Genomic DNA, 15170 nt, shown 5'->3' with positions numbered 1-15170 from the left:
TTCAACTGCAATTTAGATCTCTTCAGGAGTTCCAATTAAATTGAGATCATCAACATATATTGCAATAATGAAAAATTTGATCCATTTTCTTTATAAAGACGCATGAGCATATTGGATCATTAGTATAACCTTTTTTTATTAAACAGTCACTGAGACGATTATACCGCATTCGTCCTGATTGTTTAAGTCCATACAATGACTTTTTCAATTTGATGGAATATGATTCCCTTGGGTTTATTTTGTATGCTTCAGGCATATTGAATCCCTCGGGAACTTTCATATAAATATCAATATCCAAGGAGCCATAAAGATATGCAGTAACTACGTCTAAAAGACGCATATCGAGCTTTTCTCGCACAGCTAGGCTTACAAGGTATCTAAATGTTATTCCATCAACAATTGGAGAATATGTTTCATCAAAATCTAATCCAGATATTTGTGAGAATCCCTGAGTTACAATACGAGCTTTATATCTCACAATTTCATTATGTTCATTTTCTTTTTCGTACAAACACCCATTTGTATCCAACTGATTTTATACCATCTGGTGTTTGGACAATTGGTCCGAAGACCTCTATTTTATTTAATGAGTCAAGCTCTGATTGAATCGCGTTTTCCTATTTTGGCCAGTCATTTATTTGCCGATATTCATGAACCGATTTTGGCTCTGGATCCTCATTTTCTTCCATTATATCAAGTGCTAAACTGTATGCGAAGGCATTTTCAATAATTATCTCTTTACGGTTCCAATATTTTCTTGAAATAACATAGTTGATTAAGTTCTCAATAATCTCATCATGTTCTTCAAGATCGTGCTCTTCTTGAGCAATTATTTCAGAGTTGAATAATAGTTAGAAATCGCATGTGTTAAATGTTCATATTATATGCGATATTTGATTGATTTTGACTAGGTTCTACCTAATTTATGTGCGCGTTGTTTATTTCTGACGTGCAGGAGAGAAAAAAAAAATTGGCATAATTGACAGAAAAAGTAAAGAAAAATTCAGATTTGCACCACCTAATTAGTCATGGTCATGACTAACTACACCTTCTTGACATGAGAACTTAATTAAAGGCCCGAAAGCCCAGCTACAAAATAATTAGGGCAAAAATTAAATTAAATAAGGTGGAGTCACACGAAAAAAAAAAGGGAGAACGGCCATAAGCAGATACGAACAAGAGCAGGAGACTGACAGACTCATAGATCGCGCATGAGCAAATCGCCAGAGAAGATTTCCCCTCCTACTATGACTTTATCTTTATCTATTGTTCTTTGTTATTTGATTATGGAATAGATAATTTTCTGGTTTGAGATATGATAATGTTTTGGTTCATGTGTTTTGAAGATTCTTGATTTTCTTTATAAAATTTCTTTTTTATTATCAATATTTGTCAATTCTGAAAATAAAGTTTGCGATTGTTAGATTGATTGGATATTTTGGTACCTATATTTAAATTGGTCTGTCTGATAATCTAAAGTCAATTCAGGTAGGATATCCGTAATTGTATTCGCATTTAAATAGTTGACAACCGGGTTGAATAGTTCATTCCCGGGGGTTAGACATATCCGTAATTGTATTCGCATTTGAATAGGTGACAACCGTGTTGAATAGTTCATACCCGGGGGTTAGACAATCAAACATAATTGCTCATCTTAGGTAGTAATTGTTTTGAATTGGATTTTTCTAGATTAGAATGCGATTAGACAATATTTCCTAGGGACGTACCTAGGTTTGTTAGCTTAATCAAGGATAGTTAACGGTCGTACATTAATTATCTATACTGTAAGAAAAAATTGGTTGTCAGAGCTTGTTGATAACTATAACCAATTTATTGATACTTTAATAAAAATTAACTTTATTGAATTGATGATAAAACACAAGTGTCATAACTGCATCATCCCTTGAGTTAGACATCCCATTGATAGCTAGTTCTTCGTTGATTTAATTGTTTTTTTATTTTGTCTTCATTAGATAATAAAATAAAATCCCCCATTTTATTTACTGCATTAGAATGCGAAAGAGTGAATCACACAATCCCTGTGGAGACGATTCATTCCCCTGTATTACATTAAATTGTGATCACAGAATATGTGAAATATTTGATTGACCGCACGACCGGTCATTGACTTCCTCATTATATTGAGGTTTATCAATGTCATTCTTGATATTTTCATGATTATCATTATTCATCCCTCTTTCCTTTCAAGGATGTTTATCTTTAGAACCGAGTGGTCTATCATGCTTTAAGTGTGTTGCTGATTCATTAGCACTTGCAATTTGTCTATCATGGACAATTATTTTAGCCGGAGCATTAGCAACTTGAATATATGATCAAGTGACTTTGCTCGAGTCATTGAATGCATCTGGTAACTGATTTGCAATATTTTGCAAATGTATAATGCGTTGAACTTCTAGTTCACACTCCTTTGTACGAGGATCACAAAAATTCAATGAGATTTCCCAAGTAATATCCCTTTTCGGTTCATTTACGTCTCCCCTAGTGTTGGAAAATATGATTCGTCAAAATGACAATCTGCAATTCTTGTAGTGAATAAATCACCCATCATAGGTTCAAGATATTTTATAATTGACGGCGATTCATATCTGACATAAATGTCTAATCTACGTTGAGGACCCATTTTTGTACATTTGGGATGGTGGAATAGGAACATAAACAACACACCTAAAAATACGTAGATGGGATATATTTGGTTCGTGACCAAATACTAATTGCATAGGGGAATAACTATGATAGCTTGTCGGTCTCATTCTTATGAGTGTTCCTGCATGTAAGATTGCATGCCCCCAAGTTGAAACGGGCAACATAGACCCCATCAATAATGGTCTAGAAATCAATTGCAATCTTTTAATAAGTGATTCTGCCAGACCATTTTGTGTATGAACATAAGCAACTGGGTGCTCTACATTAATTCCAATCGACATGCAATAATCATCAAATGCATTCAATTTAAATTCACCAACATTATCCAAACGTATCGTTTTGATGGGATTATCGGGGAATTGTGCCCGTAATTTAATAATTTGGGCAAGCAATCTCGCAAATATCATATTTCGAGTAGATAGTAAACAAATATCTGACCATCTAGTAGATGTATCAATAAGCACCATAAAATATTTAAATGGCTCACATAGTGGGTCTATTGGTCCACATATATCCCCGTGTATTCTTTCCAAAAATGTAAGTGATTCAATACCTACTTTAGTTGGCGATGACCTAATTATCAATTTTTCCTGAGTGCAGACAACACTGTTTAACTCATTTGAGTTTAATATTTTTTGACCTTTTAATAAATGGCCATGCGAATTCTCAATTATTCGCCTAATCATTATACTGTCAGGATGCCCAAGGCGATCATGCAATATTTGAAAATCGGTAGTCTTTTGATCTACCGTGAGGTTTGTTTTAACAACACCTAATTTGACATAATATAGACCAATAGAGAGTGAGGGTAATCTCTCAATGATGCATTTCTTTTTATCAATGATATTGGTGATCAATAAAAATTCACCATCAGTATCACTCATAGTTTCAATGTGATAACCAGTTTTCTGAATGTCCTAAAAGCTCAATAAGTTTCTTCGAGCTTTAGTGGCCAACAATGCATACTGTATCATAATTTTCGTCCCCGTGGGGAGAAATATAATGGCTTCTTCAGAGCCTTCAATTAATTTCGTACTGCCACTTATTGTATTGAGATTCATCTTTTTCATTTTCAAATCGGAGAAATATTTTTCGTGTTTCAATATAGTATGTGTCGTTGCACTGTAAATAAAACACATATTTGCATCATTTTGATTGAAATCCATTTAACCTTCAAATATAAATAAACGCGATATTAATAAAGCAAAATATAAATATTACAAAATGCATTACAAAAAAGTGGTATGCGATAATTAAATATTATAAAATATAAAATAGCATAATATAAAATGACATAGTATGTCTGTCACTGGAGATTTGCTGGATCTATAACAAAATCCGTTATATCAAGATGCGTTATGTCGTAATCCAAAAGATCATCATTAGGTTCGTTATCGTTATCAACGTGATTAATCTCGACCTCTTTCCCCTTTTTTCTGCAGTGAGGCTTGATAAAGATCGGCTAAGTATTTGGTTGTTCTGCAGGTATTGACCAAATGGTTTTCAATGCCACACCAATTACAAATGCCAATTTGTCTCTTTCCCTGTTTAGCCTTTTCGGCTATATCCCCATATTGGGGTTTACTCTGCTTCCTGTTAATCTCAAAACCGCGGTGATTGTAAGGGGTATATCAACTGCGTTGACTCTCACGACCTCAACCACGTCCACGACCTCGTTCAGAAAATGTCACGTTCACTTCAGGGGAACAGACTAGAACCAGTGGACCGGGAATGATGATTTTTCATCAGTAACTCATTATTTTGCTCAGCTAATAAAAGACACGCAATGAGCTGCAAGTATATTTGAAAGTTTTTATCATGATACTGCTGTTGCAGACAACATTAGAAACATGGAAGGTAGAGAGAGTCTTTTCCAATTTATCATTCTCAGTAACAATTTCTCTGTAGATTTTCAACTGAGATGTAATATCATGGATAACATAGTTGTACTATGTAATAATTTTAAAATCATGCAACCGTAGGTTAAGCCAATCATGTTGGGATTTCGGGAGAGTGATATATTTCAAATGCTCAAATCTCTCCCTTAATTCATTTCATAAATCAAATGGATCTTTCACCGTCAAATATTCAGACTGTAGAGGAATGTCCAAATGATGACGGATGCAAATAATAGCCTTAGCCTGATCTTGGCTTGTAGTCACATTTTCACTGGCAATTGTATGAACAAGGCCCATAGAAACCAGATGCATTTCAACATCCAGGGACCAGAGATTCAAGAAAAAAGAGAAATTGTAGTGTGTTTAATTCTAGTCTCATACACCAGTTATATAGGAATTTGAAAGCTAATTAAGTGGCTACAGAAGTGCCAACAAAACATTACATATAATATTATAAAGCATCAACATTTATAGCACATAGGGATTACGTTGATATTATATATATAACAGAGATCTTATTTATAGTTTAGGTAAAATAATTATTAAGAAAATATTTTCTATAAAAAAATACTAGTCAAGTGTACTTTTTAAATATGGCTTTGATATTTAAAAAATATCTAATGCTATATTTTAATAAAAAATATATATCGTTGGATTTGACTCATGACCGTTGTTCATGTTTTTAGGTCTTTATATTTTCAAGCCAAATTATTTGAAGCTTTGACTCATACTATTGGCTCGTCTCATTAACTGTTTAACTATATACATTGGATATATGGATTGAGTGTTGACAGCTGCTTCATTATTAAAGAGAGTTGATTTTAATTTTTTAGACATATTAAAATGTGGATCTAAACGAGCAAACTCACACGAACTGCGGGTTGAAATTGATGAGTTAACCCGTAATTGGGCGATCAATCCGTGGGCTAAATAAATATAATTATAATTATATTTTATTTTTATATTTCTAATGAATTTACATATTTTGTCATTTTAATATATCCAAAATTAATCTATTTATTTCTTTTTTAGTAATATTACTTACTACATAATTTTAAAAAATTCTTACAACTTAACATATTATTACAACAAAAATCATCATCATTGTTAAATACTAATAGGGTAAACTGTTTTTTTAGTCCCGTAACTGGACCCCTTTATCATTTTAGTTCCGTAAGTGGAGCATGCCGCAAACTAGTCCCATAAGTAAAAAAATTTCGCTGTTTTAGTCCTCCGGCCCCGGATCACATGAAATCTTTAAATTTCAAAAGAAATGTATATGACAATTGCCTATATTTCAAAAAGGTAGTATACCTATTTTTTGTTTGATCTTTGTTTATGATATGTTGTTAATAAGTCATAGTTTTAAAATAGTAAATCAAATTAATAAATTTTTAAATGATCATTTGATATGAAATTTTTAGGTGATGCTAAAGTGATATTGAAAATACATATTACAAGAGATCGAACATACAAAAAAATATTTTTGGAACATATATTCTATGTTTTTAAATTCTAAAGTTGTTAATGTTTCACTTGCATTTCTTTTCTGTTTCAATAAAAATCATTGTTCTAAAATTGATTTAGACTTTGCTTATATGAAAAATATTCCATGTCAAATGCAATAGGTTTTGTGATGTATCTCATGATTAGTACTATACTAGATATAGCATATTTTGTAAGTTGTTTGAGCATATTCATAGCTAATATAAAGTTGGAACATCGAGTTGTATTAAATCACTTTTACGTTACATGTGTGGTTCAAGTAATTTGGAATTAGTATATAAACAATTTAGTGAAAGCATAGTTTTAAGGGAATAAATGGTTTCAACTATGCTAATGATAGGAACAATGGAATATATACTACTTTTTATGTGTTATTTTACGTAGTTTGTATATAAGTTGAAATTCACAACTGCAACACATAGTTGCACCGTCGACTACCAAATCAGAGTATATAGCAACAACAGAAGCCATAAATGAGACATTATAACTAAACGGTTGCTCACATAAATTGAATACATAAAAAGTGAGGTATAATTATTTTTCGACAACCAATCAAGTATTCAATTATGTAAATATTTTATTTTTCATGGTCGAACTAAACATATAGATGTTGAATTCCATTTATTAAACATAGAGTTGCAAAAGTTTTTATTACTTGAGAAAATATATTCAAAATTTAACCCTATTGATATGAGACAAACCCTTCCACCGTTTTGAAATTTGAATTGTGTTTAAGACTTTTAAATTCTGATACACTTGGTTTTATGTTTTAATACTTACAATTTTGTATGTGAATATTGCATTTTTATTTTGAGTAAATACTAACGACATGTACGAGCATAGGCCACTATGATGATTCCCTTAAGCATCATTTTTATTATGTCAAAAAGATTGAAAGTAATGTGGGGTTTTACTTATGATGTGTATTGAGGATTTTATATTTTTAATCTTAAGATGAAAAATAATGTGAGGTTTAACTTTTTAATCACGGAGATCAAATATGAGCCATTGGATGTAGAGGTTGAGAGTTGGCCATTGGATTGATATAATAGTGTGATATATTGTTATGCGCCGTTGTTCTTATTCATTCATCCCATCACAAGTTTATCTCTCTTGCTCGTTGTCCTCTTCCTCTTGCTTCTATGACAACAGATGTTATATGTTTCTCAAATTCTTTTTGTAGGGATGCATAACTGGCTTTTATGAAAAAAGACGTCCATCATTTCTTCTTGTGCATTGGATATTTTTGCATTATCTATATGAAATATAATTACTTTGTTATACATATTATAATATTTTCGCATATATATTGTGCACATACCTGAGTGCGAAAGTTGTCTAGTAAGCGCCGGAGACAATATGTGTGGTGGGCTCAGAAAATACAGCGTGGATGAATTTTAGAAGTCCCGAGTGTTTATCTGAAAAAAATGTATTTTTTTTTCAATTATATCAACAATTTACGTGAAGAATAACCCTTAACCTCTGGCAAAACTATTTTCAATCTTCATCATTTTCAGCATACACCGTTGTATAGTAACAATATTTTACAAACATTCAATATACAAACACATAGAATAAATTTCAAGGTTCAAAGATGAGTGATCGTAGCAATATCAGACAACGTTAGTATAAAATTACTAAATCTAGGTATACTACATCAAAAAAATTCCTGTGAAAACGCCAATGTGTATTACCAAAAAACTTCACATTTTGACTATACCTAAAAAAGTTCTCCAACTAATCGATCACAAAAAATTTTATATTTACTTATAATATCAAATAATAGTGAAGATGATCAATCATACTTGAATTCTGATCTTCATCTTCAACTGAACGTGTGTGTGATCGATCATGAGCCATAATAACACCACCGTAATCAATCAACAAAATTATTGCACCAAAAGAAGATCGCATGTTAAAAATTGAACCTTCGTCTCACTTGTTTCTCTCTCGCGTGAAATAAACTTAAAAATTAGGATTTGATTCAAAATCAATCAAAGATCAGCCATCGATCACAAAATCCTTTGCGTGAATGAAACAGAATGTTGTACAAGTGAGCATTCTTTCGCACGAAAAAAACCTACCGTACAAAGAGAAAATCAGAATTGATAAAATACATTTGCAGTTGAGATTAGGACAATATTAAAAATGGGGGTAAAAGTAAAGAGTTAATAGCAAGAATTATTTAAAAAGGAGAGTGTAGTGTACACTAAAATTTTTATGGAAACTGAATCTAAATATGAAAATAGAAAAAATTATTTAATTCCAATTATATGATATAAAATGGTGAAAAATATTCATTCTACAATAAGTAAAAAATTTATGACAATCTAAAATTTATTTGCCCAATATTTTTTTAGTGGCACATTTCTTTAATTATTATAAAAATAGAATATATAATCATATTAATATAATGTATAATATATATTTTTATTCACAAAAATTAATAATTTAATATAAAATATTAATTTATATTACTAATACAATATACTCGATCTAATATAAAAAATAAATTTATTTAAAAATACAAAGTAAAATAAACCTATAGTATCAAACAAAAATATATATATATATTATATATTTTAAGTTGGAGGGAGTAGTATAATTAATTAAAAAATGTGAAAAGGGAACAACTTGTGGTGCAAAAACAATGGGCATTATCCATTCCAGACTCGAGAGTCTGGTGCGTGGGACCCACGCGATATATATGTTCAAATCAAATCAAATCAAACCAATTCATTTTTCGCCCCCATATCTCCAGAATATGCTGTCTCTCCCGAGCACATTCGCCGATTCCGGTTGCTTAGAGAATCGGCGGTGCTGGTGATTGATGAGGCGTTTTTACACTGGGGGTGATTGCAAGCTGTTCGCCTCTCCCACAGGTAACGATACATCATTTTTCTGATTGTGTGCTTGGTTTTGGTTTTGAACGTTGCGTTACGAATTCAAGCTCCTTGTAGCTCCTCTGCTGATTTCCTTTTCGTCTGCGATTCTTTTGTTTAAGAAATTATTATGTTTAAGTAACTTTGGTGCTTGATGGATGAGCTATGGGATGCGGATTTTGGCATATGAATTACAGATAACGATGCATTTCTTTGTCCGATTTTAGCGTATTCTTGTTGCGAAATATGAATTCGGATCATTTGTTGGGTAAGCGATGAATTTTGCGTCTTTTTTTTCCTGTTAGGTTTAGTCAGGGAAGGGGATTATAATCTAATTCGACAGGAAGTAGTTGTTAGGAAAGTTTATGATGATTGCACCGCCTTAAAGCTCTTCCACTTTGGTATAATAATGAATCTGTCATAGATTATGATCGAATTATCCTCATCATTGCAGAAGATCCCTACATTGATTATAAGAGAAGCGCCAAAACTACCATAATGTCATTATGATTTACTTATAAAAGTGTTATAGAAAATTGCATAGCTCATATCAGAGAATAGCATTCAGTTTACTGGATGAAAACACGGATGAAGTGCATCAAAAATCAAAATTGATTGTTGGATTGCCCAATTTTGTAATAACTGAGTCTTACAGAGAAGAATTGTGGCGTACTGCTTTGTTCTTGTAAACCATTTAATTGTGCCTTTGCAAATAGCTTTACGACAGTAATAACTAAATCATGATTAGAATAAGTGTTAGTATAATTCAAGAATGAGTACATGCAGTAGAATTTAATTTGATTAAGAAAAGAAGTCTTCTCGTACAGGGGTAATGCTTCCCTTTCAGATTCTTGAATATGTGAAGAACAGACATCGAATGTTTGAATATTGAGAGAGTAAACATATCTCTGGTGCTTACAAATTCTCTCAGTGAGCTTTGTTTGTTCTGTTATAAGTGCAAAAGATTTGCTTACATCTTTTATAGTATATCAATTCTAAGCCTTTTTACAGTTGCCCTCTTAAAAACAAGTATTCGACACAATACTTAAGAACCAACATATTATCTCGCTAAAGTGTTTTAAATGATATTTCAACTTCACAGATATATTCATTGGGCAAACAGGAAACATCGCAGCCATTCATCATGTCCGCTGCCACCCTGTTGGAGGCACCAAAAGAGAAGGCTATTGTCAACGCAAGCTTGTGGAAATCGTCTCTATTCTCATTAATTCCTTGGGCCATAAAAGCCAGAGATAAAATTCAGCTCCCTACAATCATTAATAAAGAGCTGAAGAAGCATGCAATATCCCACGAAAACCTTGAATCCACCACTCTTCAGCAATCAGGTATACGCTTCAGACCGTACGTTTCAAAGGTTCCTTGGCATACAGGACCAAGGGGCTTTCTATCTCAGTTGTTCCCACGGTACGGTAACTACTGTGGGCCGAATTGGTCGAGTGGGAAAGATCGAGGGTCTCCTATTTGGGACAAACGCCCGATTGATTGGTTGGACTTCTGCTGCTACTGCCATGATATTGGATACGACACTCACAATCAAGCCGAGCTTCTCAAGGCAGACCTCGCATTCTTGGAGTGCTTGGAGAGGCCGAACATGAAAACTAAAGGAGATCCTCGAGTTGCTAATCTTTACAAGTTTATGTGCATTTCAGGTAATAACACATAATCAGCCTTGTAAGTTCTAATTCACATCTGATGGATTCTTTTTGTCGAATTTCTTGCATTCAATTACCGGGTTTCTTCCCTAATCCATCGTTGCAGGTTTGAGAAATATGTTGATTCCATACCGACAGAACCTCCTGAAGTTGCAATCCAGAAAGTTGTTCTTCCCATTGATGCAATTCAGCAACATGAAATGGAGAGGATGGAACTTTGCCAAGACTTAGGATTGATCATAAGATTTACAGGGAAGAAGTATATGGCATTCTGCAATGACTGATAGCTATATGTATATATATGTAAAGATATAGATATATATATATATATATATACACGGATATACGTGCATGTGGCTATTTCATCATGCTTTTGTACCCCCGATGAAACGAACCATGCGAGTGTAGCAATGAAATAGTAGAGCATATTCATTCATTTGTGTGTGAGCTAAGTTCAGTTCAGTTCAGTTTACGGATGAATAATTTGCGTTTGACTTTGACCATCTGAAATCTGAATTCCACAGGTCTTGCCGTTGCAGTTGCAGATATTGAAAAAGTTTCGAGTTTCCGACAATGGAAGGGAATTGACAGATTCATGCTCAGGTAAATTATACTCCTTTCCTCCCGGATACCATGTCACGTTGCCGTTTCTGTCCGTTCCCACTTATCATGTCATTTTTCTTTTTTGAAAATAATTACATATTTTAATCTCATTTTAAATTTTTTTGTTTTATTAATTTTTAATTTTAATTAAACTAATTAGTTATATTAATCTTAATTTATAATTATTTATATTATAAAATAATTATTTTTTATTGATACATTCTTAATTATCTACTAATTATACTCCGTGTCTGCTAGTCTGTTGTGTAGCAGACACGGTCTGAAATCTGAAACGGAGGGAGTAATTTAGGTTGTCCAGTCTTCCTTTGCATTTTGATAGTGTTTCTGGATTTATTTATTTATTTATTTTAAATAGATTAGGTATACTTTTTTTTTACTCTCATTTTACTTTTAAGACTCTAATGGTGTTTTTGTTTGAGTGTCTGGATTTTGAGTTGAAATTTAAATAATAAAAAATTTGAATTCGAACAGTGGTATGATGTGATATAAATAAACAGTGATGTGATATTTTGAATGTAAAATTGATTTTTTTAGTATGATATAAAAAATGAAAAATAAGTATGATTTGATATTGTTTTTGGGGAAAAAATTGGTATGCATAGTGTAAGACTTTCCAAATCTTTCAAACGAAAACACCCTAAATAAATTTTCTATGAAAAATGTTCCAGAATTTTATTTATTTATTTATTTATTTGCAAAAAGATCATTTGTCATTGGAATTGCTAGTTGTTGATGATGTGGTTAGTCAGTGTTGATTTGGCGCTTATTGTCTGACTTGTCAACACGACGTCACACATGGGGTGTTGGTGGATTTTTTTTATATGCTGACAAGTCAGACGCGTAAGCGTCAAATTAGCATTGCCCAGCCACATATGGAAAATGTAGCAATTCCGATGGAGGATAATTATTTCTGAAAAAAATGATAATTGCGGAATATTTTTTCATATACTATAATTAATTATATATATATATATATACATACATTTATTAGGTAGTTGACGATGGGTGATTATTAGTGATTGATGTGCGGTAGTGGCGATATTAGATTATAGATTAGATAAGATTAGATTCCTAATTCTTATCATCGCATATTTGTGCACGATTTGTTTCTTTATTACTAGTTTGTTTGGTCTGTCATCACACACACACAAATATATATATATATATATATATATAGCATTTGGTTAAAACGCATAATAATAATAAATAATAAATGACAGCCATCGTGGATATTGGGTTCACATGTAGTTTGAGTTGATACAGAATATAACAAACACGTAGCCCATATACATATCATATATATATATATGCAATAAAAAGGACATATGATGAATCTCCAATGTTCATAGATAAGACATTTTTATGCCTCCAATTTCAGCCAATTAATGAATGAAATGATAATAGTATCTTAGGGTGAGAGAGAGAGATAGGAAAACGACAAAAAAAAAAAAAAAAAAGAAGAGAAAGAGACACGTGGAGGTTGCCAACCTGCACTGCACTTGAATCCTCCTCACCGCGTTCTTCACCGTAGCTTATCTCTAATTCGTGAATTTTATTTATTCAATTTTTATTTTAAATATGCAATTATTGCAGTAATTTCATTTTAATTATAATTTTATTTTTTATTATTATTCTTCAAATATTTAATTTTTTTATTATTTTAAGCAATTTTTTTATTTTTATAATTTAAAATAAATTTAGAAAAATAAAAAATAAATTTTAAAATTAAAATTAAAAATTTTAATTGGCGTTGTAATGTAACAACGCAAAAAAGTGACGCAAGATTTGAGGTCGATTGGTAATGACGCTGGGTTGAAGACGTTCATGGTCCTCTATTATTAATTCTTTTTAATCACTGCTCCTAATTATATTTAATTTCTGTATAATGTAGGAGTATATATTATTTTTTTATTTCATAATAGGGTGTGTGTGACATTTTGTATTATTATTTAATTTTGAGAGATGTTTGTATAACAAAATATAATTTTTTTTACTATACAAATTTATAATTTCATGTCAAAAAAAAATATTTAAATTTTATACAAAAATACCACTATCTTCAGACAATTCTCAATGAATATGCACTATTTCATCTTATGAAGATGAATTTTTTAGACTCTACTTTTATTAATAAGTAGATGAATATTTTTAATTTAAATTATTTTGGTTTTGTTGTATATATTTTTGTAAATTTTGATATTATTCAACAATAATAATATTTTCGACAAAAGAAAATAAATTGCATCTAATACAACAATAACTTTTTTTTTGAAAAAATCATATTAGTATATTATCTCCAAAAAATTTTAAAAATTTAAAACTTGTATCTTAAACTGAACCTTTATTTTGTTTTTTGATCGGATAAAACTGAAATTTTATTATTTAAACATGTTTGATGTTTACTTCCAATATATGCCATTAAAAATACACTAACGTGCATTGTGTTTGGTACAGAAAAAAAATAAAGTCATAGAAATAGAAATGATATCATTTCTGTACTAAAATATAATTTTACAAAACATCGTATATAATTTTTCTAAAAACTAATTTATCAAAAATATTTTTCATGAATTTTCATTCGTTAAAACTCTCTTTTTATCGAGTTAATCATTTATTTTTATTTGATCATTCATATATCTGCATTTTTTTTAGATTTCTCAAATGAATTCTCTGTTTTATCAAACAAGAGAATTAATTCTCATTCTCTACTTAATTCTATTTCTCACTAATTCTATTATCTATTCTCATTTCTGCGATTTCATTCTCTGTACCAAACGGCCCTAAGTACCCAAAATTAATTTCTCAATCAATCATATAAGTTTGTTTATTTATTTACCCGTCATAAACTATTTATTTATTTATTTTTGTTAACGGTCATAAACTATTTATTTTATTTTTATAGTACATTTTACAGTAAAAAGTACTCTCTCCGTCCCACTTTGTTCCTATTTTCTATTTTCGTTCGTCTCACATAATTTGTCCATTCCTTTTTTGGAAATATAATTATATATTTTAATCTCATTTTAAATTTTAAATTTTATAATTTTTTTAATCTTAATTAAACTATTTAGTTATCTTAATTTTAATCCACAATTATTTTTATTATACGATAATTATTTTTATTAATACACTTCTTAATTATTTATTAATCATATTTTACCTAAATTCTCGTATATATAGTAATAGACTCATAATACATGAGACGGAGGAATATAAAAGAAAAAAAATAACCAAAAAAAACACACACACACATTAGTAAAATTCGTGTAAAAACAAAGTAGAGCCAAGGAGTATTATACTCTCATCATTTTAGAAAAAGTATTAATTTTTTATTCTCATTAGGTAAAAAAAAAATATTTATTTTTTAATAATTACACTAGCTATTTAACATTATAGATATTTTTATAAATAGTAAAATATATTACAAATATTATTATTTATATTAAGTAATGTATGTTATTTTATTTATCTTTTTAATAATTGTATTACTTATTTAGTATTATATTCCTCGTCTTTTAACAATTTATCAATTTTTTTAATTTTAGTTCGTCCTATAACAAAATATCAATTTTTTTTAATAATTGTATTATTTATTAACATTAAAAATACCCTTTAAATTTACAATATATTACACACCTATCATTAACTATCATACAATATTTACAATATTGATAAAATTAATTTAATATCTTAATATAATACTAATATTTGTAAAATTTCATGTAAATTGATAAATAGATATAGGACGAATGGAATAAATACTCATACAGTATATTATATAAATACACAATATGTACAAATATTTTTATTTTTATATTACTCAATATTAATAGAATTACTTTTGAAAATAACTATAAATTATGTATATACATATATATATATGTATGTTACTATATATACATGCTGTATATATATATATATAG

At 30.2% G+C, this 15170-nt stretch overlaps 1 protein-coding gene across 2 annotated transcripts; it reads left to right on the top strand.

Moving 5' to 3' along the window:
* Positions 1-8811: 8811 nt before the first annotated feature.
* Positions 8812-11059, top strand: LOC127259181 (uncharacterized). Of its 2 annotated transcripts, none has more exons than XM_051286343.1 (3): positions 8812-8950; positions 10074-10620; positions 10730-11059. In XM_051286343.1, exons 2-3 carry the CDS (start codon positions 10095-10097, stop codon positions 10852-10854), a joined length of 651 nt encoding a protein of 216 aa, XP_051142300.1. In that variant the 5' UTR covers positions 8812-8950; positions 10074-10094; the 3' UTR covers positions 10855-11059. The 2 variants fall into 2 exon arrangements, with proteins under 2 accessions (XP_051142300.1, XP_051142299.1); XM_051286342.1 differs by having other exon boundaries at positions 10053-10620.
* Positions 11060-15170: the final 4111 nt, after the last annotated feature.

The sequence above is a fragment of the Andrographis paniculata genome, unplaced genomic scaffold (assembly GCF_009805555.1).
Source record: "Andrographis paniculata isolate CXL003 unplaced genomic scaffold, ASM980555v1 Contig5END, whole genome shotgun sequence".
NCBI lineage: Eukaryota > Viridiplantae > Streptophyta > Magnoliopsida > Lamiales > Acanthaceae > Andrographis > Andrographis paniculata.
Note: the sequence above shows the minus strand (reverse complement) of the source record. Positions and strands in the feature narration are given on the sequence as shown.